General features: G+C 36.8%; 1 protein-coding gene across 3 annotated transcripts in view; it reads right to left on the reverse strand.

Annotated features, from left to right (window-relative positions):
• LOC134483425 (uncharacterized) overlaps positions 1-24,927 on the reverse strand; it is a 329,893-nt gene that overhangs the window by 194,255 nt on the left and 110,711 nt on the right. The window contains exons 6-9 of one of the 3 annotated variants that reach the window (XM_087600960.1): positions 24,817-24,905; positions 22,791-24,647; positions 10,075-10,125; positions 1,723-1,815 (exon numbers count right to left, since the gene is read on the reverse strand). The exons of 1 other annotated variant lie outside the window; for it this stretch is intronic. In XM_087600960.1, the coding sequence (XP_087457086.1) occupies positions 1,723-1,815; positions 10,075-10,125; positions 22,791-22,921 (275 nt within the window). In that variant the 5' untranslated portion in view covers positions 22,922-24,647; positions 24,817-24,905. The remainder of the gene's footprint in view (positions 1-1,722; positions 1,816-10,074; positions 10,126-22,790; positions 24,648-24,816; positions 24,906-24,927) is intronic. One more of the 3 variants, XM_087600956.1, reaches the window with a different exon arrangement.

Genomic DNA, 24,927 nt, shown 5'->3' on the forward strand with positions numbered 1-24,927 from the left:
AAGCACCTAAAGAAATGTTCAAAATACTGAGTCATCAGGTAAATGATAAAGATAAGAACCCTGAGATACACCTCACAGTAGTCAGAATGGCTAAGATCAAAATCTCAGGTGACAACACATACTGACAATGATGTGGAGAAAGAGGAAGACTCCTCCATTGCTGGTGTGATTGCAAACTGGAACAACCATATGGGAAATCTGTCTGGAGGTTCCTTAGAAAATTGGATATTGCAATTCCTGAGGACTCAGCAATCCCATTCCTTTGCATATACCCAAATTGTGCTCCAACACACAACAAAGACACATGCTGCACTATGTTCATAGCAGACTAATTTATAATATCCAGAAGCTGAAAAGAACCCAGGTGTCCTTCACCAAAGGAATGGATACAGAAATTGTGGTACATCTACACAATGGAATTCTACTCAGCTATCAAAAACAATGACTTAATGTAATTAATAGGCAAATGGGTGGAATTAAAAAAAATATCATCCTGAGTGAGGTAACCCAATCACAAAAACAGCAACAACAACAACAAAAACAACAGCAACAACAACAACAAAAACAACAGCAACAACAACAGCAGCAACAAAATCAGACATGGTATGCACTCACTGACAAGTGGATGTTAGCTCTAAATCTTGGATTCTCTAGACACAATCCACTTACCACATGAAACTCAAGAAGAAGAATGACTAAAGTTGGAATGCTTCAGTCCTTCTTAAAAGGTGGAATAAAAGAATTCATTGGAGGGATTATGGAGATAACGTTTGGAGAAGAGACCAAAAGAATGGCTATTCAGAGCAGAGCTGAAGTGGTTTACACCCCATAAGAAGAACAATACCAACCAGGGAATAAACCAGCATAAAAAGAATACACATGGACAACCCATGGCTCCAGCTACATATGTAGCAAAGGATGGCCTTGTTTGGTACCAATGGGTAGAGGAGTCCTTGCCCCAGCTATGGCTGTAACTCTTAGTGTAAAGCAATTTCTGGGCTTGGAAGATAGAATGGGTGGACAGTGTGGTGGAGAAACACCTTCATTGAAGAGGGGTATGTGTTAGGGGGCTTATGAATGGGAAACGGGGAAAGGGGATAACATTTGAAATTTAAATAAAAAAATATCCAATAAAAAAAAGATGCAAGGGGAAAAATTATGCCAATTTCAAAGGCAGCTATTTTAGAAGAGTATTTTATTGTTTGCTACTTATATAAGTATTTGAATAATTTACTATGGAGCACATGTTTTAAGAGGACAGGAGACTGAGCCCCTAGGTCCCCACTGACTTGCATCACAGATCATGGGAAGCAGACATATAGGTGATACTAATTGAACACAGTTTCTCTTAATCAGTAGTTAGTAATTTTAACTGCTGAGAAATCCTTTGGGGGAAAGGGATGTATTTTAATAAAGAATGGAAAATATTAGTATCCAAATGGCCTTTTTAAAATATAACTTAAATATTTGGAAAGCTATTTCATTCAGCGTATACCAAAGACTAAAAAATTGTCTCCACAGATTGAGGAATGACTACAACAGTCTAGAGATATAAAATATTTCTGCATAGATGAGAGAAAGTACTTTATTTATCACATGACAAAAGTTTATATAACTATGTCCTACAATTTTTGGCTTTATGAGAAAATTATGAAAAGGAAAAAGAATTGCATACCATGTTAGAATGAATTACAGAATATTTTCTCACAGTTTTTAACATACCATGCTATGAGGACTCGGACATAATCCTTTCCCATGGGTCCAGAATTCACCTCAGTCTTCAGACTGGTTATATATCTCAGCAGTCCTTGCCACCTGTATCAGTAATTCCAGTGAAAGGAAATTTTCAAGAAATTTTACATTTAAGTTTATGTTACTATGAAGTGTTTAGGCAAAACTAGTGTTTGATGATAGAATTCATGAAAAATAGTAGGGTTGTTTATTGGAAATGGGAGATATGTTTGAAAAGGGAAGATTTTATTTAAATAAAAAAACGTTGAATTATTGGATTGACATGGTAAAACACAAATACATCATTTTACAAACATATACAAAGCTCTAAAGCTACAAATCTGAATGTATAATGAAAAAGAGTCACAGCAGAAACAAGAACAAGCAGCAGCAACAACAACACAACACTTATATGTCCTAAAAATGACATTGTTTCCTTCCTCAATCAAATTTCATCCAGGATACAGAATCTTCTATTTAGGATACATGTATATTTTCACATATAAATTTTAGTTTAATAAGAAACATTTTTTATGAGCAAGAATCCATCTGTCTGCATTTCTCTGTGTGTTTTTCATCCCTCATCTTTTCATGATGTCTTACCACTCTGATCTCTCTTGACCCAGTCTTCATCAGTGATTAATCATTTTCCCTCCACTGGTCCTCCACTGGTTCTTCAGCTATAAATGAATTGTCAATATTCTATGATGTACTCTGATATAACCGAAATGTCTTCACAAGAAGACTATGTTGAAGTTTCTTTTTATATCCTAAAAAAGTGCTGTACTGACAGACTATAAAGAGTAATGAACATCAAAAGACAAACAGCAAAATGTTGCTTAAAGTAACAGAGACCATACTCCATACACTGTAATTGACATAAGACTTGAGGAAAAATTATGTGGGACGGGAGCGTTTATCTCCTTCTACTTCTGTGCATATGCATACACACACACACACACACACACGCATATATATATATATATATATATATATATATATATATATATATATAGGCAGACGTTAAAGAACTTCAGAATTTACAGCATAGTCTGATAAAGAATCACATCAAAATTTACGTATAATTTAAAAAAACCTACAAATTTGCAAAAAAATTCCATGAAAAATTTTCACTTTAAAACTATGCTTAGCGAATCATGACTTCCGTAATCCCTGAATTAATGCTTAATTTTTCACTTCCTTCATTTTCCCGCTTTTCAAGATTAAAGGGGAAAAAATAGGCAACACTTGAACTATCAGTAGTGACTGAAAAGACAAGATTCAATCAATGGAATCCTGAATGTAACAAAAGGAAAACAAATCACCTTCCAGTGTTCCTACAACAACGTGAATTTAATGAAGTGGGTGTCACTTCTAGGCTTGGCTCCACGGGAAGTTGAAAACCGAAAGGAACTCTGGTCCTTGTAGTTTCACAATATTTTCCTTTGCCAGAGGCCAGGACCTGAGGAGGAGGGGCAAAACTCTGCACAGCGCTTTTATGACTCATTTCCTGTAGACAGTACTTACTGGACCAGTTCACTGCAATATGATACACGTTGTTGTTGAGGGTACTGAAAGGAAAAGGACGATCTCATCTCTAATGTGGTTTTATACCTGTCGGTATTGTCTAGACAGCATCTCTTATGAATTGCTGTGATTCTAAATCCATAATTTAGGAATGAGATTTATAAGTAATTTTTAACACAGAATCATATCATCCATCCTAATGCATACTTTCCATTATTTCATCCAGAAGAAATTAAATTGCTAATGGTTTCTTTGCCCAGTCTTGATAAACGGTTTTGTCTTATCTTGACTTTTTATGCTAACTTACAGTGGTTGGGTGACAAATCCTTGTGTAACCTCTCTCTCCCTCCCCCCCCCTCTCCTCTCTCCCCATTCCCCTGTCCCTCTCTCTCTACCTTTTAAACATAATGGAAAAAGGAGTGGATCTGGAAGAGAGGAGAGATATTGGGGAGAGCTCCTTAGAATGTGTGGAGTGAACTGAGATGTAATGAATGAGAGAAGAATTGACAGAAGAATAATGATAGAAAATCTTAAATATAAGACAATAAAAATTTAATATAACTAATACTGAAGAACAAGAATTAAATTTTTGGCTTAAGGCCACATTTTATTTAAATATATATGAAAGGAAAAAGACATTTTACAAATAGAATTATAGGGGCTGGAGAAATGGCTTAGTGGTTAAGAGCACTGATTGATCTTCCATAGGTCCTGAGTTGAGTTCAAATCCCAGTAACCACCTGGTGGTTCACAACCATTTGGAATGGGATCCAATACCCTCTTCTGAATACAACTACACTGTATTTATATATAATAAGTAAATAAATAAATAAATAAATAAATAAATAAATGTTTTCAAAAATAAATGGAATTATGTTTATTTTAGCAAAGGCTGGTCTAATCTGTTGGTATACGTTACAAAGAAGAGTTTAAAATCAGCAAACAAGGTAAATAGACTTATTTAAGTGATTTCTTTCTGTATTACACCCATGTTGCAGAACCTCAAAAGACTTTGTAAATACATCGGTCTTAATTATGAGTTCTAGATCAATGTCACCAATGGTCCCTGTCAGAGCATGTCATATCGAGAGCCCTCTGACTAGGGATTCAGGGTTTTTATTGTGGCTATAGCAAATTTTGGGAATTTGCAAAAGGTTCACCAGGTTAATATTTTAACAACAGAATTTTTGGGATAATCTGCAGGAACTGTACACAGGGAAAAACCTACCCGATGAACAGAATGGCTAAGTTATTATCTTCAGGATATATATATATATATATATATATATATATATATATATATATCTTGACTGTGCTATTTAACCCTGGCTGGCTCTTGCTAACGGGGGGTGGATTTACATAGGATGTTTAATCAGCTGGACTTTGTGATTTTAATCCTAGAGTTGGAGTTTAGAATCTTGTCTCTCAGGAAATGGGGTTTCTTCAAAAACAGTTTTGATTGGGCTTTACAACGGGTTGATGATTTTGATTAGAATCATTCTAAGAGTGATGAAAGAGTAGTTGATTCAAGGAGGAAGAATTTTATTCCACATGCAAAACAAAACTAGGGTGAAATGGGACAATCCTCATGCTGACTTCTGAGTATCACCTACATACAGAAGTAAACAGGAAAGACCTGCTGACTCAATTGTTTCTGATCATTCAGAACAAACTCCCTCACCACCACCACCCACCATTCCAGAGATATTTGCTCAGTCCTAATGAAAAAAAATAGGACATTTCCTGGAATTATCCATAAATGGTAATTAGCATCCCTGAAGGAGGTATCTGCCATTACTGGTGCCAGAAATACAGCCCCTTCCATGATGGCTGAAGAAAGGAAATGAGGCAATACACAATGGTCTAATAAATTAGTTTCACTTTTTTTTATAATTTTAATTTTAAATCTCTGTTTCCTATGTGCTCATGGCAAACATTTCTCTGCATCCATTTTTAAAGTCAGTCAGCATCACAGGATTCTCATTGATTTTGAATTCTCATTTCCCTATTATGTTAATTTACATATACTGTGGTATACTACCTAACAGTGTCCTGCATTATTCTTCTTGTGTCTCTGAAGGAGACCATACCTAAGATGGCTCCTGTATAAATCAGGTTTAAGATTTGGCTTTGAGATAACTGTTAAATCCTTTAAAAACAGCACTGTCATTTCATGTTCTTGGGTACCTCTGCATTGTACTAAGAACTTTTGTAACTGTTTCCATCAATCCTTCTGTTCTGTCAAAAGCTATGTGGCCCTGTGAGCACAGAGGTAATCACTACTTCAAGCATGACTTAACTTATGGCTTTAAGGGTAAGAATGGAATCTGTGTCTGAGATCTAGGAGGAATACAGAGAGTTTTCCACTGAGAATATATTTTTAAGGGCAAATTAATTTGCTGTAGGCTCCTTGATGTACCTATAACATATTAACTTCCCCTATCAAGAATCTGTCCTTCCTGCCAAGGCTGGACTCTCCAGTGTTGGGAAATGTCAGAGCGAGGAGATGGGAAATATGTGGTTGGGGAAGAGAACAACCTTATAGAAGAAGGGGAAGGGGATGTAATAGGGGGCTTTTGGACGGAAAACTGGGAAAGGGAATCACATTTGAAATGTAAATAAAAATTATCCAATGAAAAAAATCTTCCCATTAAGCTTAGGGCATTGTAACTTCTTATCCCTGACTTATGAACTAGTTGTTTCTTAAATACATTGGCAAAGATGTATTCATTATGTGGCAGCCCTCTTTTATGATGATTAAAGGAGAAAATTGTGTGTATTTACACACACACACACACACACACACACACACTCACACACACCCTTATACAGAGAGATATTGTTTAATGTCTTCCTCTGAAATATGTCTCAAAGATTTTAGGTGCCTTATTTCCTCTGGTTTCTTAGTGTATACTAATCTTTACATTGTTCTCTGTATCTCTAATTTCCATGCCTTTACCCTAATATCCTTGTTTTATTCAAATAAAAATCTCTTCCTCTTATAGCCCATAATTTACCATTCAAATGATTGTTTTATTGAAAGAAAAATTAAGCATTGTTAGTAATCAGCAAGATGCATTTTCAAACCATGTGAAGATTTTATCTTCATTAATAATTATGCCCAAGATCAATGAAATAAATGAACACACATGCTAAATAGGTGAAGAGTAATAAGAATCCTTATCCTCTGCTAGTGGAAATACACAGTTGTATTTGCTTTTGCAAATCAGTGAGATTTTGCCTTTGGAACCTTGGGAATATTTTATTTCAGATTCAAAAAAAGAGAACAGTCTATATCCTAGTGAAGAGGCACTTACTTCCCATTCAATGCTGCTATATTCATATCAGTAAGAAAGAGGATACAGCCTAGCTGTCTACAAGTGGGGAAATTGTTAATGAAAATGTGGTACAATACACAGTGGAATATTACTCAGTTGTTAAAAAACAATAGTAAGGGAGGGTTAAAAAAATTATCCTGTGTTCCTCAAAACACATCTCAGACACTGTCTAGGCTCTTGATTGTTCTATACACACTGATGACGGCTCTATTGCAGAAGTGGACCCTATGTTTATGTTGAACATTAAGAAGACAAGCAAGTGCCTAACTAAAGCCTTTATCTACTGAATATTGTCTGTAGTACTGAAAAGTATTCTGCATGGTACCTGAAGAAAAATTTAAACATGACCTCAAGTCTATACTATTTGATCTAACACAGTCAGCTGCATACAAAATACTCTGCTGAAATAGTGGCACCTTCTTGGGAAAAAGCTAGTACCATATGATGATCTAAGATTTACTCACTGAAACACAATGGCAAAATACCTGAGAATAGGGCTAAAAGAATGTACCATTGCCTGCTTACAATATGTATCAATAAAAGTATTTCTAACAATGACAATGTTATATCCGTAGTACAGTGTATTACTGCACCTTCATCATAGAAGTTAACATATACTGTAAACAGGTCCAGATACAGAGACCCATACCTGGACAGTGTACAGCATGAATGAACTTGGATAATTCTGTCATAAATCACATATTGCCATCTAAATTCCTCCTCCATGGCTCAGCAAACTTTGTAGAAGACACTGTAAAAAGATACTAAGGCCAGTGATGCTGGGAGGAATACCAGCAAGGCAACAATATATTTCAGATATAGTAGGGCCGGTACACATATGAACACACATAAGAAACAGTAACATGCACAGACTCTGCATACACTCTGAGCAGGAATGCCCATACACTGAGAGCAGGAATGTTACATGATCTCCTACCCTTCAACAAGTTCCTATCTCCATTTTACAAATTCTCCAAATGGAAAAAAACTAGTGTATCCCAGTAGTACCTTACTGAGTACAGAATCAACATGCAATATCAGGTCTAATTCCATGCAGTAGACAGACAACTCATGTGACTCAACAGTAATTTTTTGAATTATTGCTTTTGACTCATAATGTACTGTATTTTTAAACATACTAGTAATTTTTATGTATTATGAATTCCTGTTTTATTTTAATTTGTGTGTATCTTTGTGATTCTTTCTTGTAAGTTTTTTTCTTATTCCTACAGTTGGTGGTTTTGTTTTAATTTTGATTAGTTTATTTTTTATTTGCCTATATGATTTCTAAGGAGAGAGAGAGAGAGACAGAAAGAGAGAAGAGGGGGAGAGAAAGAGAGAGAGAGAGAGAGAGAGAGAGAGAGAGAGAGAGAGAGAAGGAACATGAGGATTAGGTGGTTCTGGAGGTGGCAAGAATCAGTTAGGGTAATATAGGGTGGGGTACAATTAGAATATATTGTGTAAAAAATTATATTTTCAAAAATTAGTAATTGAAAGAAAATATAGATGTCGTGTTCATCCATCTTAAGACATTAAAATTAAATTAAACTACTAATGGAAGATGGCATTTTTTCATTGGTCAGAGAAGAATATGTGTAAGGCATTCTCTACTATTGTATGATGCTTCCTGTATAGAACTGTGATGAATTCTATATGTTTGGCACAAGGAGTATCACTATTAAAAGTTGTGGCCCTATTGGAGTAGGATTGACCTTGGAGTAGGTATGTAGGTACGGCTTTAAAAACCTTCGTCATAGTTGCCCAGAAACCAGTATTCTGCTAGAAGCCTTCATATAAAAATGTAGAATTCTCAGCTCCTTCTGCACCATGTCTTCCTGGACACCGCCATGACACTGCCTTGATGATAATGGACTAAAACTCTGAACCTGTAGGCCAGCTCCAATTAAATGTTGTCCTTGTAAGAGTTGCTTGTTCATTGTGTCTATTTCACAGCAGTGAAACCTGACCTAAGAGAGAATTTGGTACCTGGTACGAGGCAAAGGTTTGCTGTGACAGGCCCAATCATGATTTTGTTTGGAAGAATGTGGATTTTGGTGTCTTTGAATTTCGAAAGTGGTGGAATGTTCAAATGGGGCTTAATGAGGCATCATAATAGGAATGTGGAAGAATTTCTTGCTGAGAGTAATTTCAAATGTGCCAATCTGGCTGAAGAGATTTGAAATGAGAATTTCAGTATATGGAATAAAAGCTGTTTTGTGGTTTTGGTGAAGAATTTGGATGCTTTTTGCCCTTGTCTGAAGAATCTACCTGAGGTAAAGGTAAATATTAATTGCATTGAACGAGGAAGTCTGAAAAAAGCCAAAAAGGGATGTTGTTCTCCCATTAAGCCTCATGAAGAGGGTTTTGAAAATGTGAAGAAAATTTAAAAAGGAAAATATCAAAATATGTGGTTTGAGTATTAAAGGGGCATCAGGAAATAAAATGGACCTTGATTGTGTACCCAAAGATATTAAATTAAATTAAGGGAGTGGTGACTTTGGGGCAAGGTCTTTCCCAGCAAATTTAGGTTCAGGCTTAGGATGAATATGCCTTTAATCCCATGAGATAAACTGAACAGATCAGTAAATTCTAGGCCAGTCTGGGACAAAGCAGGTTCTAGCTGAAAAAAAAAGGGTAAATTGAGGCAAGGTGGTGTATGCCTTTAATACCAGCATTACTGGAGACAGAGCCATGCAGATCTCTGAGTTTAAGGTAAACAAACAGAGCAAGATCCAGGACAGCTAAGCTTAAGCAGTGATGGAGATGGAAAAGAGGAAGCTACTGATAATGTAATAGAACACAAGGGCAAAGTCCAGCTCCTGCCAGCAGCAAAGCTCATCAGCTTTGTCCATGAATCTCTGCTTTATACTCAAGAGGAGAAGGTAACAACTGGGACAATAGAGGCTTGACAGCTAGAGCTAAGAAATTAGTGTTGATTAAGAAGACACATCATCACTGAGGTGAAGTCTTCTGTCAACTGTCTTCTGAGTGCATAAAGAAGCTGTGTTCCAGAAATGGCCATGTTTGTACCTCATTCTGCAGCTGTAATTGGTAATGTGTAAAAGTCACCCAGGTAATACTGGTTTTGAAGGCAAGAAGGGTTCGTGAAAAGCACCTGAATCTCAGCATTGTGAAAGGCCCTGAAAGGTCATTAGTGAAAGTGGAGCCTAAGTTGCAATTGATGGCCCAAGGCTGAAGGGGTCATGCAAAGGAGTTGAGGCCTGACACCAGGAAGGGAGCCTATGAGAGTATATTGGTGAAGCCTAGTTGCAGCAGAAGATATTATTGTTTTGGAGGTGGCAGTACCATGAGATGACCACCACAAACAACAGCAGTAGTGGAGTAGAGGTATCTGGAACCTAAAAGACAAGGTGAGTGCTATAATGGACAGACCTGGGGAAGTGGACCCAGACCTTGGTGTAACCCTTAAGCTCTGGAGTGGATCCCAGACACTAAAATAAGAAGCTGTTACATTTACCTGCCTTGGAAAGCCCGAGATATTTCAGATGCCAGAGCCATGGATTGTCTGCTGAGGAAAGCAGATAACAGAGAGTGAAATCAGTACAGGAGAAAGACATTTGTTGCAGTCAATAAAGATTAAAAAGGAGTTGGAGATCTGAAGACTACTTTGATATCAGTCATTGAGATGCAGAGTTTGGAGTTTGCACAATTGGTTTCTCTGTGTTGCTTTGAGGACTACAGTTAAGTGACTAGATGAATCTCAGAAGAGACTTTGGAATTTGGACTTTTAACATTGTTGAGTCTGCTATAGATTGCTGAAAGTGTTAAAGTGAAGCAGGAACTGAAGGAAAGGTCATCCAGTAGCTGCCTCACCTGGAGATTCATCCCATATGCTGCCTCCAAGTCCAGTCACTATTGCTGATGCCAAGAAGTACTTGCTGATATGAACTTGATATGGGTGTCTATTGAGAAGCTCTGCCAGAGACTTATTGATACAGATGGGGACTCTTTCAGCAAACCATTGGACTGAGCATGGGAACCCCAAAAGGGTAGTTAGTGAAATGGCTTAAGGAGCAGAATAGTTTTGCAACCTTGTAGAAAGAACAATAATATCAACCAACCAGACCACCACAGATCCCAGACACTAAACCACCAGACAAAGTGTACATATGGAGGCTCCAGCCATATATGTAACAGAAAATGGCATTATCTGGTATCAATAGGAGGACAAACCCTTGGTCCTGTGAAGTTTTGTATCTCCAGTTTAGGAGAATGACAGATGTTGAGGTGGGAGTGAATGGGTGGGAATGGGAGCATTGAAGCAGGGGGAGGGAAGAGGGGGAACAGGATAGGGGAAATGGGGAGAACATTTGAAATATAAATATTTAAAATATCCAATAAAATAAATAAATTAATTTTTAAAAACCAAAAAATAAATACAGACAAAATTTATTTCACATTATGCTTTGTTTAGGTATGGTCCTCACAGACTCATATGTTTAAATATGGCTATACAGGCCCATGAGTCGAAGTGACGGTTTGTATATGTTTGACATATGGAATGGAGCTATGAGAAGGTGTGGCCATTTTGGAGTAGGGGAGGTGGTGTTGGAGTAAGTGTGTCACTGTGGGTGTGAGCCTTAAGACCCGCATCCTAGTTGCCTGTTAACCAATTTTCTGCTAACAGCCTTCAGTTGAAGATGTAAAAATCTCAGCTCCTCCTGTACAATGCCTGCCTGGATGCTGTTGTGTTCCTGCCTTCATGATTTTGGACTTAACTTCTGAACCTATAAGCCAGCCCCAATTAAATGCTGTCTTTATAAGTGTTGCCTTGGTCATGGTTTCTGTTCCACAGCAGTAAGAAACTTTGGTCATTTGTTTTGACTGGAGTTCATTTCACCTTTTCTACTCACTCACTGTGTCTCAAACTTACTTTTCACTGAATCACTAGGAATTTGTTTCAGGAACTGTAACACACTAGGCATGCAAGCTACTGTTATCTATACCTGTATGTCTCAGTGGTTTTAAAAATATTAATAATCATCAGATTTGATTTGTACTGTCCTATTGCTCATTCCTATAATATGAAATGATTTCAATTATTTATCTGATTTCTCAGAAATTGTTTTTTCCTTTGTCCAATTTTCCCATGATTTTACAACTAATCTTTTGTTGGTCTTCAATACAGAGTCCAAGGTTTCTCCTGACTAGCACAATCCAAAGTGGCTTTACATACTGCTTCCTCCCTGTTTAAGAAGAATTGCAGATAAGAGTTAACATTGTAATTTCCACCTACTTTTTCTTGTTTAAAAATTCATATTTTAAAAGAAATGAAATAATTAAAACCACAATTAAATGAATGGAACTAGTAACCTTTATACTGAATGATGAAACACAGTCCCCAAAAGATAAATATGATATGTATTTGCTTATTTGTGAATAATAGCTACATGTCACTGATAAAAAAACTCTAATGTGTAAAACCAGATTGGCTTTAGAGTAAGGGAGTAGAAGTGACAGATATGTCTCCTAAGGAAAGGGAAATTAAATCGATTGATATGGAGTGTCAGAATGGGGATTGGAAGCAGGATAAAAAGGAGTGAAGTGGAGAAGTAAATGGAGGAGGGGAAATCATTATAGAGTGTTAAAATGAAAGGCCTTTGAGGATTAGTATGTAAATAAATAGGGACTATTCGTTAATATATGCATATATGAATCCAATTTAAATGACAGTGCCAAATGATATGGAAGACAGAGCTACAACTGAAAATCTCTGTTAGCAAATGGAGTTTCCCATATGAGGAATGGCTTACTCCTACAAACTCATGGAAAAATGAGAAGTTGAGTTCGTATCTACTTAGAGTCCACCTCCACTTTCCACACATGTTCTATGGCCTTTGGGTGAAGATTGTATTCTACACACTACTGAACAAAAATGTATACACCAAGCAAGCCACAAATATTTTGATCTACAATAACATATCCTGTCTGAAAGAGATGCTACTACAATGGTGAAACAAAGCATTTGTCAGTAGCCAAGTAATATCTAATTTGAATTAAGACTCACTTCTTAAGTTAGGAAAAAGTACAGACACCTACAGTGTTACAAATTGTACAGAGTGATAGTTCTTGGAGCACAAAGCCCTGAAGTTAATGACCACATCAAATCCACCCTTTCAGTGATGAGGTAACCCTGAAGAAGAAAAACATGTGCAATAGGCTGAGCACATGGGAAACTCCAAGAAAACAAAGCTACCTAAACAATATAATCTGAGCTCATATGAATTCTCAGAGTGTCTCTTCTTGGTCTTCTGCCTACATATTATGGCTTTCATTTGAGCATTATTATACAGTACTAGAATGTGTGAGTGATTGTGTCTCTTCCTCCTGTGCTTTTTTTTTTTTTTTTTTGGACTTCTTTTCTTCTGCTCATTTGCTTTGTCCATTTCCATTGTATTAGCTTTTTTTAAAATCTTACTACAATTTTGTATTTCGTTTTAATTTGTTTGTAGATCTTCAAAAAGTTTTATAGCAATAGAATTGCCTGTGGACAGAGACTGGGACTAGTAGAGTGAGAACAACTATAATCAGATTAAATTATTTTGAAAAACATCAATTTTTCATAAAAATCTCTAACTTTAAATCCATTTCTTCAAATACTTTTAATACTCATACTTTTTGTTTCCAATAATAATGTGTGTTGAAGTTTTGACCATTTTTTGTAATTCTAGCATATGATCCACTGAGTCACACAGACATCAGGTGTTGCCAGTTTTTTCTCCACAGTAACTAATACAACAGATAAACAAACAATCAATCAAATACAAAATAATAACTAACTTTTTCTAACACAGAAATACAAAAAAGAACAAATAAAAACTTTACTAGGTAGGTTTGGGATGCAAGTTAAGGAATATAGAAAGTACATTATGAAGACACTTTCCTTGAGGTAGCAATGAAGGAATAGAGTGAAAATATTAATAAATCAAAGAAATTTACTTCATGTGATTAAATTGTTTGCCATATGATGATTTCACCTCAGTTATTTATGGTATTTTCCACATAGAAATTAATGAATACTTTACGTAAATTTAAATCTATATTGATATCCAATAATGAAATAAACTATAATAACATTTTCGCTATTTTACTGGAAAGGTAAATACCAGCAAATTAGAATTAGTAAACTGATATGTTCTTACAGTATCATCATATGAATTTAGATTTAACAGAATGAAGAGATTTGATACCTTTAGGAGTTTTGGGGCATATATTGCTTGATATATTCATACATTTTACTAGAAAAGAAAAAAATTTGCACCCAGAGTTGTGGTTATTCCACAGCACTCAGACACAAAACCTTTCTGCAGAGAGTTGGTCTGCCAGTGCTCTCCTTCCTAAGCACATAGCCCACAGGTGGGACACCACTTTCTCTCCATTGATGGACTAGCTGGGAATATACAGCCTTGGGAGCTGCAGAATAAAAATCTAGGAAAGAGATCAGTCATCACAGCCACAAGCATCACCAACAGAATACAAGAGATTGAAGAGAGAATTTCAGGGACAGTAGATACTGTATAAAACTCTGACAATCTAGTCAGAGAAAATGCCAGAAGTAAAAAAAAAATCCTAAGCCAAAACATCCAAGAAATGGAGGACACATGAGAACATCAAACTCAAGAATAATAGGTATAGAAGAAAACAAAGACTCCCATGTTAAAGGACCAGGAAATATCTTCAACAAAATTATAGAAGAATACTCCATAACCTAAAGAAAGAGATGCCCATGAAAATAAAAGAAGCCTATCGATCTACAAACAAATTGGATCAGAAAAGAAATTCCCACATCACATAATAGAGAAAACACCAAATAAACAAAACAAAGAAGTTGTATTAAAAGCAGTAGGGGACAAAGTCAAAAAACATATGAAGGCAAATCTATCATAACTACACCAGACTCTCAGCAGAGACTATGGAAGCTAGAAGATACTGGCAAGGTGTCATTCAGACTCTAAGAGAACACAAATGGAAGCCCATGCTATGACACCCAGCAAAACTCCCAATTAACATAAATGGCAAAACCAAGATATTCCATGACAAAACCAAATTTACACAATATATTTCCACAAATTCAGCCCTTCAAAGGATAATAGATGGAAAATTCCAAAAGAAAGGAGAAAAACTACACCCTTGAAAAATCAAGAAATAATGTTTTTGCAACAGATCCAAAAGAAGATAGCCATACATATAAAAGTACACATCTAACAACAAAAATAACAGGAAATCCTCACTATTCCTTAATATCTCTTAACACCAAAGGACTCAATTTCATAATAAAAAAACATAGGCTAATAGACTGGACAATTAAACTGGACCCAGCATTTTGATGTAAACAGGAATGCTGCCCAGAGCTCAAGACAGATACCACCTAAGAATAAAAGGCTGAGAATTTTTTTTCAAAGCAAATGATCCCATGAAACAAGCTGCAGGAGCTATTCTAATATCAAATATAATCGACTTTCAAGCAAAAGTTATCCAAAAAAGTAAGGAAAGTCACTTCATATTGATTGAAGGAAAAATCCACCAAGATGAACTCTCAATACTTAACATCGTTGCTCCACATGTCAGAGGATTCATATTGATTAAAAAAAAAGCTATACTAAAGATCAAATCATACATTGCAACACACAAAATAATAGTAGGAGACTTTAGCACCATACTGTCATCAATGGACAGTTTCTTCAAACAGAACTAAACGGAGACACAATGAAATTGAAAAGAAAGTATGAAACAACTGAATTCAACAGACATCTATAGAACATGTCATCTTAAAAACCATAGAATATACCTTCTTCTCAGAACCTCATGGTACCTTCTCAAAAATTGGCCATATACTTGGTCACTGAATAGGCCTCATTTCATACAAGTATATTGAAACCATCTCATGCATTCTATCAGATCACCGTGCACTAAGGCTAGTCTTCAATAAGAACAAAAACAACAGAAATTCCACATATACATGGAAGTTGAACAATGCTCTACTCAATGATAATTTGATCAATGAAGAAATAAAGAAACTAAAGACATTTTTGAGTTTACTGAAAATGTAGGCACAACATACACAAACTTATGGGATACAATGAAAGAAGTGCTAAGAGGAAAACACTTAGCTCTGAGTGCCTCTGAAAAGAAATTACAGAGAGCATACACTAACGGCTTGACATAACACCTGAAAGCTCTAGAAAAAAGAGGCAAATTCACAAAAGAGGAATAGACAGCAGGAAAAAAAATCAAATTTAGAGCTAAAATCAATGAGGTAAAACAGAAAGGACTATTCAAAGAATCAACAAAACCAGGAGATGGTTCTTTGAGAAAATCAATAACATAGATAAAACATTAGCAAAACTAACCAGAGGGCACAGGGATCCTATCAAAATGAACAAATGAGAAATGGAAAGGGAAAAATAGCAAAAGAAACTGAGGAAATTAAAAAAAATCAGAAGGCAATACTCAGCAAAACTGGAAAATCTAAATGAAATGGATAATTTCCTAGACAGATATCTGGTAACAAAGTTAGATCAGGATCAGATAAACCATTTAAACAGTCCCATAACCACTACAGAAATAAAAGAAGTCATTAAAGACTCCCAACCATAAAAGATCAGGACCAGATGGATTTAGTGCAGAATTCTATCTTACCTTCAAAGGAGACCTAATACCAATACTTTTCAATCTATTCCACAAAGTAGAAACTGAAAGAATGTTACTCAATTCGTTTATGAAGCCACATTTATGGTTACACCTAAACTACAAAAGATGCAACAAGGAAAGAGAACTTCAAACCATTCTTCCTTATGAACTTCAATACAAAATACTTAGTAAGATTCTTGTAAACTGAATCCCAGTACAAATCAAAAGGATCATCCATCATGATCAAGTAGGCTTCAAACCAGGGATGCAGGGATGTTTCAGTATACATCCATCAACATAATACACTATATAAATACACTAACAAAAAGACTGCATAATCGTCTTATTAGACACTGAGAAACCATTTGACACATTCAACACTTTGTCATGATAAAAGTCTTGGATTAATCAGGTGTTTAAGGCCCAAACTTGAATGTTGTAAAAAGCAATATATAGCAAGCCAGTAGCCAACTCTGAACTTACTGGAGAGAAAATTGTGGCAATCCCACTACTACTGGGGAGTAGAAAATGCTTCCCATTCTCCACCTATTAAATGTAGTACTTGAAATACTATAAAACAAATAGAAATCAAAAGAATTCGAATTGGAAAGTAAGAAGTCAAAATATCACTATTTGCAGAATGTATGATCATATACTTAAGTGGCCCCAAAAATTCACCAGAGCACTCCTAACCCTGATTAGCATGTTCATCAGAGTGGTTGGACATAAAATTAACTCAAACAGATCAGTAGTCTTTCTCTACTCCAAAGATAAACAGTCTGAGAAGGAAATTAGGGAAATAACACCCTTCACAATACTCACAAACTATATCAAATACATTGTATGACTCTAACAAAGCAAGTGAAATATCTGTATGACACAAACTTTAAGTCTCTGAAGAAAGAAATCAAAAAAGATCCCAGAAATGGAAAGACCTCCCATGCTCATAAATTCTCAGTATTAATTTAGTAAAAATGGAAATTTTGCCTTAAGCAATCTACAGGTTCAATGCAATCTCCATCAAAATTTCAATTCAATTCCTCATAGCATTAGAAAGAGAAATTTACAAATTCATTTGGAAAATAAAACTTAGGATAGTAAAAATATTTCTCAACAATAAAAGAACAATAAAAGAATATTTCTATAGAAATCCCTAACTTCAAGCTATATTACAGAGCAGCATGATAAAAGCTCTATTGTATTGGTACAGAGACAGGAAGGTAGATCAAGGTAATAGAATTAAAGGCACAGAAATGACCCTCCCCACCACATCTATGGTCACCTGATCTTTGAAAAAGGAGTCAAAACTGTCCTTTGGAAAAAAAGATGGGATTTTGAACAAATGGAGTTGTTTCCGCTGGAGGTCAACATATAGAAGAAGGCAAGTTAATCCATTCTTACCTCTCTGTCCAAACTGAAGTCCAAGTGGAACAATGACCTTCACAAAAACCAGATACACTCAAACTATTAGAAGAAAAAGAGGGGAATAGTCTCGAACACATGAGCAGTGGGGAAAATGTCCTGAACAGAACATAATTGGCTTATGCTCTAAGATCAAGAACCAGCAAATGGGACCTCATGAATTTGGAAAGCTGCTGTAAGGCAAATAATATTGTCAATTGGACAAAATGGCAACCAAAATATTGGGGAAATATCTTTACCAATCCTATGTCTGATAGAGGAATTATATTTAACATACACAAATAACTCAAGAAGTACAACTCCAGAGACTCCAATAACTGTATTAACAAATGGGGGTCAAGCTAAACAACAAATTCTCAACTGAAGAATATCAAATGGCTGTGAAGCACCTAAAGTTCAACATCCTTAATCACCAGGGAAATGCAAATAAAAACAACCCTGAAATTTCACTTCTCATCAGTCAGAATGGCTAAGATAAAACTTAAGGTGAAAAGAGATCCTGGAGAGGATGTGGAGAAATAGGATCCTCTTCCATTGCTGGGGAAAATGCAAACTGATATAGATACTTTGGAAAGAAGTCTGGATGTTCCTCATTAAATTGGATGTAGTACTACTGGACAACCTGGATATACTACTCTTGCTCATAGACCCAAATGATGCTACAAAATATAACAAGAACACAAGCTCCACTATTTCCATAGTAGCCTTATTTATAATAGCCAGAAGCTGGAAAGAACCCAGATTTCCTTCAACAGAAGAATGGTGATGGGAGATGGAGGAAAGGGAATAACATTTGATATATATATATATACACATATATACATATATATATATATATACACATATATACATATATATATATATATATATATATACAAATATCCAAGAAAAATAAAAGATAAAAAAGAGAAAAAAAAGAATAGATTATTTACTCTAGCCAAGTTTGAAAGTCAGCAGATGGGAACAGAGATTTGGGGTGACTTCAATACATGTTCTAACACTAAAGTATTAAACAGCCTTGTATAGCCACATTTTTAAAAAAAAATCATATACTAGTGTTTAACAATATGATTTCAAGTTAAATCAACTGAATGTGTATGGAAATTGTGAAAATACCTACCATAGATTTTCTATAACTCTTGATGATAGTCTTAATTTTTATGTTTCTTTCATTTAGCTAGTGATCTGTTAATACATTCCAAAACTTTCACCATCTAATTGAAAGTATTTTAAGTGAGACAGAATTGAATGTTAAGTTGCTTATAAGTGTACTAAAAGTCCAAGTTATTTTGGTTCTAGATCTTTGCATTCCAAATATCAACAATTGAAAAGTTCTTACAAGTCACCCAATTCTCTCAAACATTTAGATAATGTTTTTTTTTTTCTTTTTCTTTTGTCAAGAGCTTTAGTTGAATGTTTCCCCTGTTGATCAAAAGTCACATTTTGTGCATTGAAAAATCTAATATTGTTATATGCCCCTTGACTCTAGGCCAACTTGCTTAGAAAGTGATAATATGTCAGAATTCAGGGTACATACAGTTGGAGAAGGCATTAAGTAAGAAAATTCAGGATCATATAAATATTAATTACTCTCCTGATCCAGGTGGAATATGTTGTGGTTTGCCCTGAAGTTATCTGTATTTTGATGTTAATTCCACTGTACCAAGGACAGCTGTCTAGTCAGGTACTCAGAACTAAGATGACTGCACCAGAACCACCTCCCCATTGAATTTGTAAAGTATAGGTAAGGGGCAGGTACAGGATAGAAGGAGGCCTGTCATTGGCACAGAAGAAAGGATAGGCAGGAGAGAATTTAGAAGGAAGAGGAGGAGAATAGAATGGAAAGGAAGAGACAGGAGGGAGAGAAGAGGCAGAGAAGCCATGGCAGGTGATGTTAAGATTCTACTCTGTGTATTTGCAGGTTGTTATTTATGTTACTAAGGGATGAATGGTACCAGGCTTTGTATGTTTAAGTGGGCAATTATATCTTATCAATTTGGTTTAAGATTATTGTTTTGTGAGTTCTTTTATGTGATGGTTTGAGTGTAGGAGCATGTGCAGTGGCAGGAGACTCTGGGCTGCCAAGGAATTCAGATGTGTTTCTGCCAAGATATCTAGCAGATATCTTGGAGCACCACGGTGCAGGACCCAGCGAGATAAAAGACAACCAACACTTTTATTATTCTATATTTTTACAACAACAGGGATATCATTCTATACTGCTGTACTTGACATTATATTTTTATGCAATATAGAACAGGATTCTGATTCATGGGGGAATAACTCCAAAGACCACAGTAGGAATGACAGAAGTAACAATTGCAATTGAGAGTAGCAAACGTTCTATTAACCCACAGATTTCTCTACTTGTGCCATCATGTGTCTTATCAAAATTGAATATGTTATTTCTGTTGTATTTACATTTCTTCTTATTTTATAAAATATTGGAAGTATAGAAAAGCAAAATATTCATCACTTTTTTAAATGTATTTTTCCTTTGTGTAGTTTATTTCCTTTGACATTTAACAAATATTGTTCTTAAGTAACAGTACTTTTGTACCTGTTATTTGAAATTAATAATTTTGTTGGACCAATTATTTTTCTTAGTTAGCTTCAGTATGAAGATGTTAGAGAATTGTTTTGGGGTCCAGAAGGGAGTACCCTGAGGGATTAAGTCTGGAAGAAGAATGAAGTCAAGACTTGTACAAACCCTTAAAATCATCAGGAGTAGGACAGTTTTCAATCTTGCTGTGGCTCTGCATGTGTGAGAGCACATAGACATATGCACCCACCTCCATCATCCTTGTGGTAGTTACTTAGTCTGGTGGCCAAATTACTCCTCAGACTTCCTCTCTCACTATGAGGATGGAGAAACACCCAGAATTCTTCTTTCAACTAAAGCTTTCCAAACAGTTCTGAAAGACTCCCAGAGTGGGGAGGCCCTCACTCAAGTCTCGGGATGATGCAACCCCCCAAGAACTCACACAAGACCATCCTTGCTGCAATCACATGAGTTTTATGGATAAGAACCAGTGCACTGGGGTCGAGACTCATATCTCACACAGGGGCAGTGAAGTTTGACGACCAGTAGCTAAGAGAAGGGGAATTTAAAGGAAGAAACCACAACCCAAGGGAGTAGGGAAGGCGTCATTGGAAAATGTCGAGAATACCAGTGAAAAAATCACAAGGAGGAGCTTCCTGTTTCTGAAGATTGTTTAACTTTATGGTCTGCTATTTCCTGGGAGAAGCTTCCTGCTTCTCAAGATTGCTCTCTAAGATTTTAATGTAACTTTATGGTCAGCTAGTTCCTGGGAGAAAGCTGTTGAACTGGTCGATGCAATTACCCATCCTATGGTCCTAGGAGAAGCTTCCTGGAACATAATTTCAGGGCCTAACCAGGTTTTTTCTTCTACTCTGAACCTTTGTCTAAGGGGGAAGGCAACCTTAAAACTTCTACCTTTCATTCCACCCTTCTTCTAGTGGCTAGTTCTAATCATAGAACTAAATTTCAGTATCTTCATAATATTGATTTTTTTTGACCTTGTAAAACATGATATTGCTGATGTAATATCAAAATCTGAACAGCACTCACTCTTTTTCTAATGAAGGTAACTAGCTTATTTAACACACATGGACCTATAATCAGGAGAAGCAGAAGCAAAACTAAGAAGGGTCCCATAAAGGAAGATATCAGAGTAATCATCTAAGGAGATCTACTAAACCAGCTCTCGAACCATCCCTGATGTGCTTCTCTGTCTCTGTATTTTGTCTAACCTTTCTCTAAGTTTACTCATGGAGTCTTTTAATTACTTCTGAATGGTCTACATAGGAGCAACATTCTTTCTTTTAGTGTAGCACACAGACCTCCTTCTTTAAATAATATCAGGTCTAATCTCTTATTCTGAAGGATTACCTCTGAGACGGAGGTTAGTGATTCTTGGAGGTTAGCTAAAAAGTCTGTTTTACTCTTTCTATATCTAAGTGAATAGCAGTTCTGAATTCTCCATAAGCCTGTGTTGCAAGGCAACAGCAGATGTCCTTGTTGCTGCCCTTGAAGCACCTAGACTCAGCCTTAAGATAGCCCTAAGTAATTCTCAACACTCCTTTGTGTCTTCAGACTTGCACATCAGATAAGTGGATATATCAGAGACGTGACTGGGAGGTTGCTATAATGCTCACTTGAGAAGTGTGCTTTAGAAATAAAAATTTCATCTTTGCCCTGGGTTCCATCAGGATAGGTGTGGGGATAGGCTTGATTTCTATTGCAAATGATGTACCATTGCATACGTTAGTACTTGTAACACTTCTTGGGACTGTACCTCAGGGGTTACAACCTGTATAGGTTAGAAGTTCTAAAAGGCAGTCATAACCTTTGTGTGTAGGTTCAGATAGTGTCCAGATTGGAATCCTGATGCTAAATACTTAGTAAGACACAAGAAATCATTATTAGTATGACATGTTGGTTCAATAACATCATCTAATACAGTCAGAGGAGGTGAGGCATAATATAAGATCTCAAAGCGGGTAAGGCTGAATCTGGAAGGGATATTTCTTGCTCTGAAGAGAGCAAGAGGGAAGGAGTGCCACCCAGTCTGTGCCAGTCTCCATGGTCACTTTGGTCAGGGTCTCTTTTAGAGTTTTATTTATTTACTCTACCTGTCCTGAACTTTGAGGTCTGTAAGTACAATGTAATTTCCAATCGACCTCTAAATACTTGGCCACAACTACACATACACCTCCTCTAAATAATGCAACAGGTTTTTGTTCCCTTAACAACCACCAAACTTAAAAGAGTTTCTATTCAAATATATTCCATGTATTCAGGTAGAAAAACAAAAGGTCTAAACTGATTGAAGGACATTTGCAGTTAAGTAAACTGTATCTTCAGAGAACTTTCAGAGAAAATTTCCTATTTACCATTTTATGCCTATGCACAATTGAGGATAAATATGCTTAAATTCAGGTGCACTATGGGAAGGAATATATGTAGTAGGAACAATGATTATATGATCTCATCTGTAAATCAAAAGAACCATCTAAATGATGCCTTTTAGCAATGTCAAAACTATTAAAGCCTTTTTTGGACCACAAAAAAAAATACTTGGCCACACCCTAGCTTACCTTGGCAATGAAAGTTGGGGGTTGTCTAACCAGATTACCTTGGGCACTCCGACCGGGAGAAGATTTCTTCCAGTATCTTCTTGATGACTACCGGGGCCGTCTCTTGCTTGGTGAGGAAAGCTTCTATCCATTCCTGGAAAGGTATCTACAAGCACTAGGAGATATTTGTGACCATATTTTCCTGGTTTTATCTCAGTGAAGTTCACTTTGACTTCCCACTAAACTCTCTAGGTCTCTTTGCCCTGTTTGCTTGATAAGCATTCACTTACTGACAAACCTTATACTTTTTATTGCCTCTCTGGCTAAAATCTTAAAGTCTATTACATATACCTTAACTACTTGGACAAGCTTCTTATCTCCTAAATGAATCCATTTATATATTTGGCAAGGTGAGTCTTTTGTTTGCTCTCTGGGGAACACAGTTTTCCCTCAAGTGTGCCATTGTCTTTTTTTTTTATTTTAAGCAATTTAGGCCTTTTCTTCTGCTGTACATTATAAGTGGAGCCATCCCTTAGTCAGATCTCTGTTCCCAGTGGCTGTCTCTTGCAGGCCTGCAAGCAGGATAGGCTCCTGCATAGGCATTTCTTGAGGCACTTGATCTGCTTCATTATTACCGCATGCCACTGAAATTCTTCCCTCCTGATGTACTGGGCAATGAATAATACTCACAGTTGCTGGCTGCATCAGAGCATCCAAGAGATGACAAAGGCATCTGGGGCGCTGATGTCCTGGAGGTTAGAGGGTCAGCCATCCCAGATGACATTTGTTTTGTCCACCATGGCAGCACCAACTCCTCTCTGACCTTCATGAAGAGAACTGTTCCCATCTGTCGACAAGGTAGCCTCCGCTTTCAGCAGGGTTTGATCAGTCAGTCACAGAGGTCTTTCCTCCACACATGGGCTTCTGCCAGTGCTTGACACTCGTGCTGTGGTGGCTCCAAGTCAGGATTGGGCAGCAAGGTGACCAGATTACCCCCAACCAGTGGAGAATCTAGTCCATGTCAGCTGAGCAGTGGTCCCATCGTCTGGGACTTTTTATTCAAAGGCAAAACATCAGCCACTCTACCACAGTTTTAAGTCCTGGATTGGGTGATAATTGTTAGTGCCCAGCTGGCAAGAGCGATGTGTTCCAGGCAGAATGGCACTAAACCACACATCTCCCAGCATCAGGTATTGGTGCACTGAGACAGGTCTTAAGCTCTACATACACAGTCTGCAGATATGTATACACATGGCCTCACCCAGCCATAACTGCCAATGCAAGCCATTTTGGAGAGCAAATTTCTCATGAGCAAGGGATAGGGGCAGTCAGAGATGACCATGAACTAGTGGGTTACCCAGCCCACACCAAGGTCCACTGTATTGTTTCTTGCCGGTAGTTCCCTGTACCCAAGGTCTTTGATGGACACTGGCCCACTGGGGCACAGGAGCATAGTGTTGGGTCCCTGTATCCACAAAACACTGGATACTATAGCTACTGGATGCTGTCCACTTATGTGCACAGACTATGAAACACACATCAACCTTATTTTCTCTGCAACTTACACTAACTCTCTCAGTGACATAGCTTACCCCTTCAAGTTTCTGCAACTTTTTCTTCACATCTCTTACTTACTTTAGCCAAATTGGTGGGGCATTTTTTCAGCCCCTCAGAGACCCACAATTGTAGTCTGATGGTAGACCTGGTGCTCCCTACCTTTAGGCTTATTGAACTCAACAGGCAGAAGTGAGTGCCTTCCATCTGTGTCTGGAACATTTTTTCTGGCCTCTAGTAGGATTCTGTATTTCCTGTAACAGCTGCCAACAAGCATCTCAAGTGGGATGGTGAGAAAACAATAAGAGTCCAGAAAATAGAGGTCTGCTGAAAATGACAAAAGCATTCAGTCACACAGAAAGACAGTCAAAAGATTAACAGACAAAAAAAGAAAAAAAAACAGAGTGTGCACAAAAACAAAAAAAAAACAAGGGGCCGCTGCAAGATCACCACAAAACCGAACTGATTCACATGGCAGCTTCCTTGAACTCACCAAAAACAGATGAAGGAGAGCAGGTTCCACATCACTCTTCCTTCTCAACCAGAGACAGATGAAGGGGAGCAGATTCCACTTCACTCCTCCTTCCCAAGGGGACACCAAAGA

The sequence above is a fragment of the Rattus norvegicus genome, chromosome 1 (genome assembly GCF_021556685.1).
Source record: "Rattus norvegicus strain SHRSP/BbbUtx chromosome 1, alternate assembly SHRSP_T2T, whole genome shotgun sequence".
Classification (NCBI taxonomy): Eukaryota; Metazoa; Chordata; class Mammalia; order Rodentia; family Muridae; genus Rattus; species Rattus norvegicus.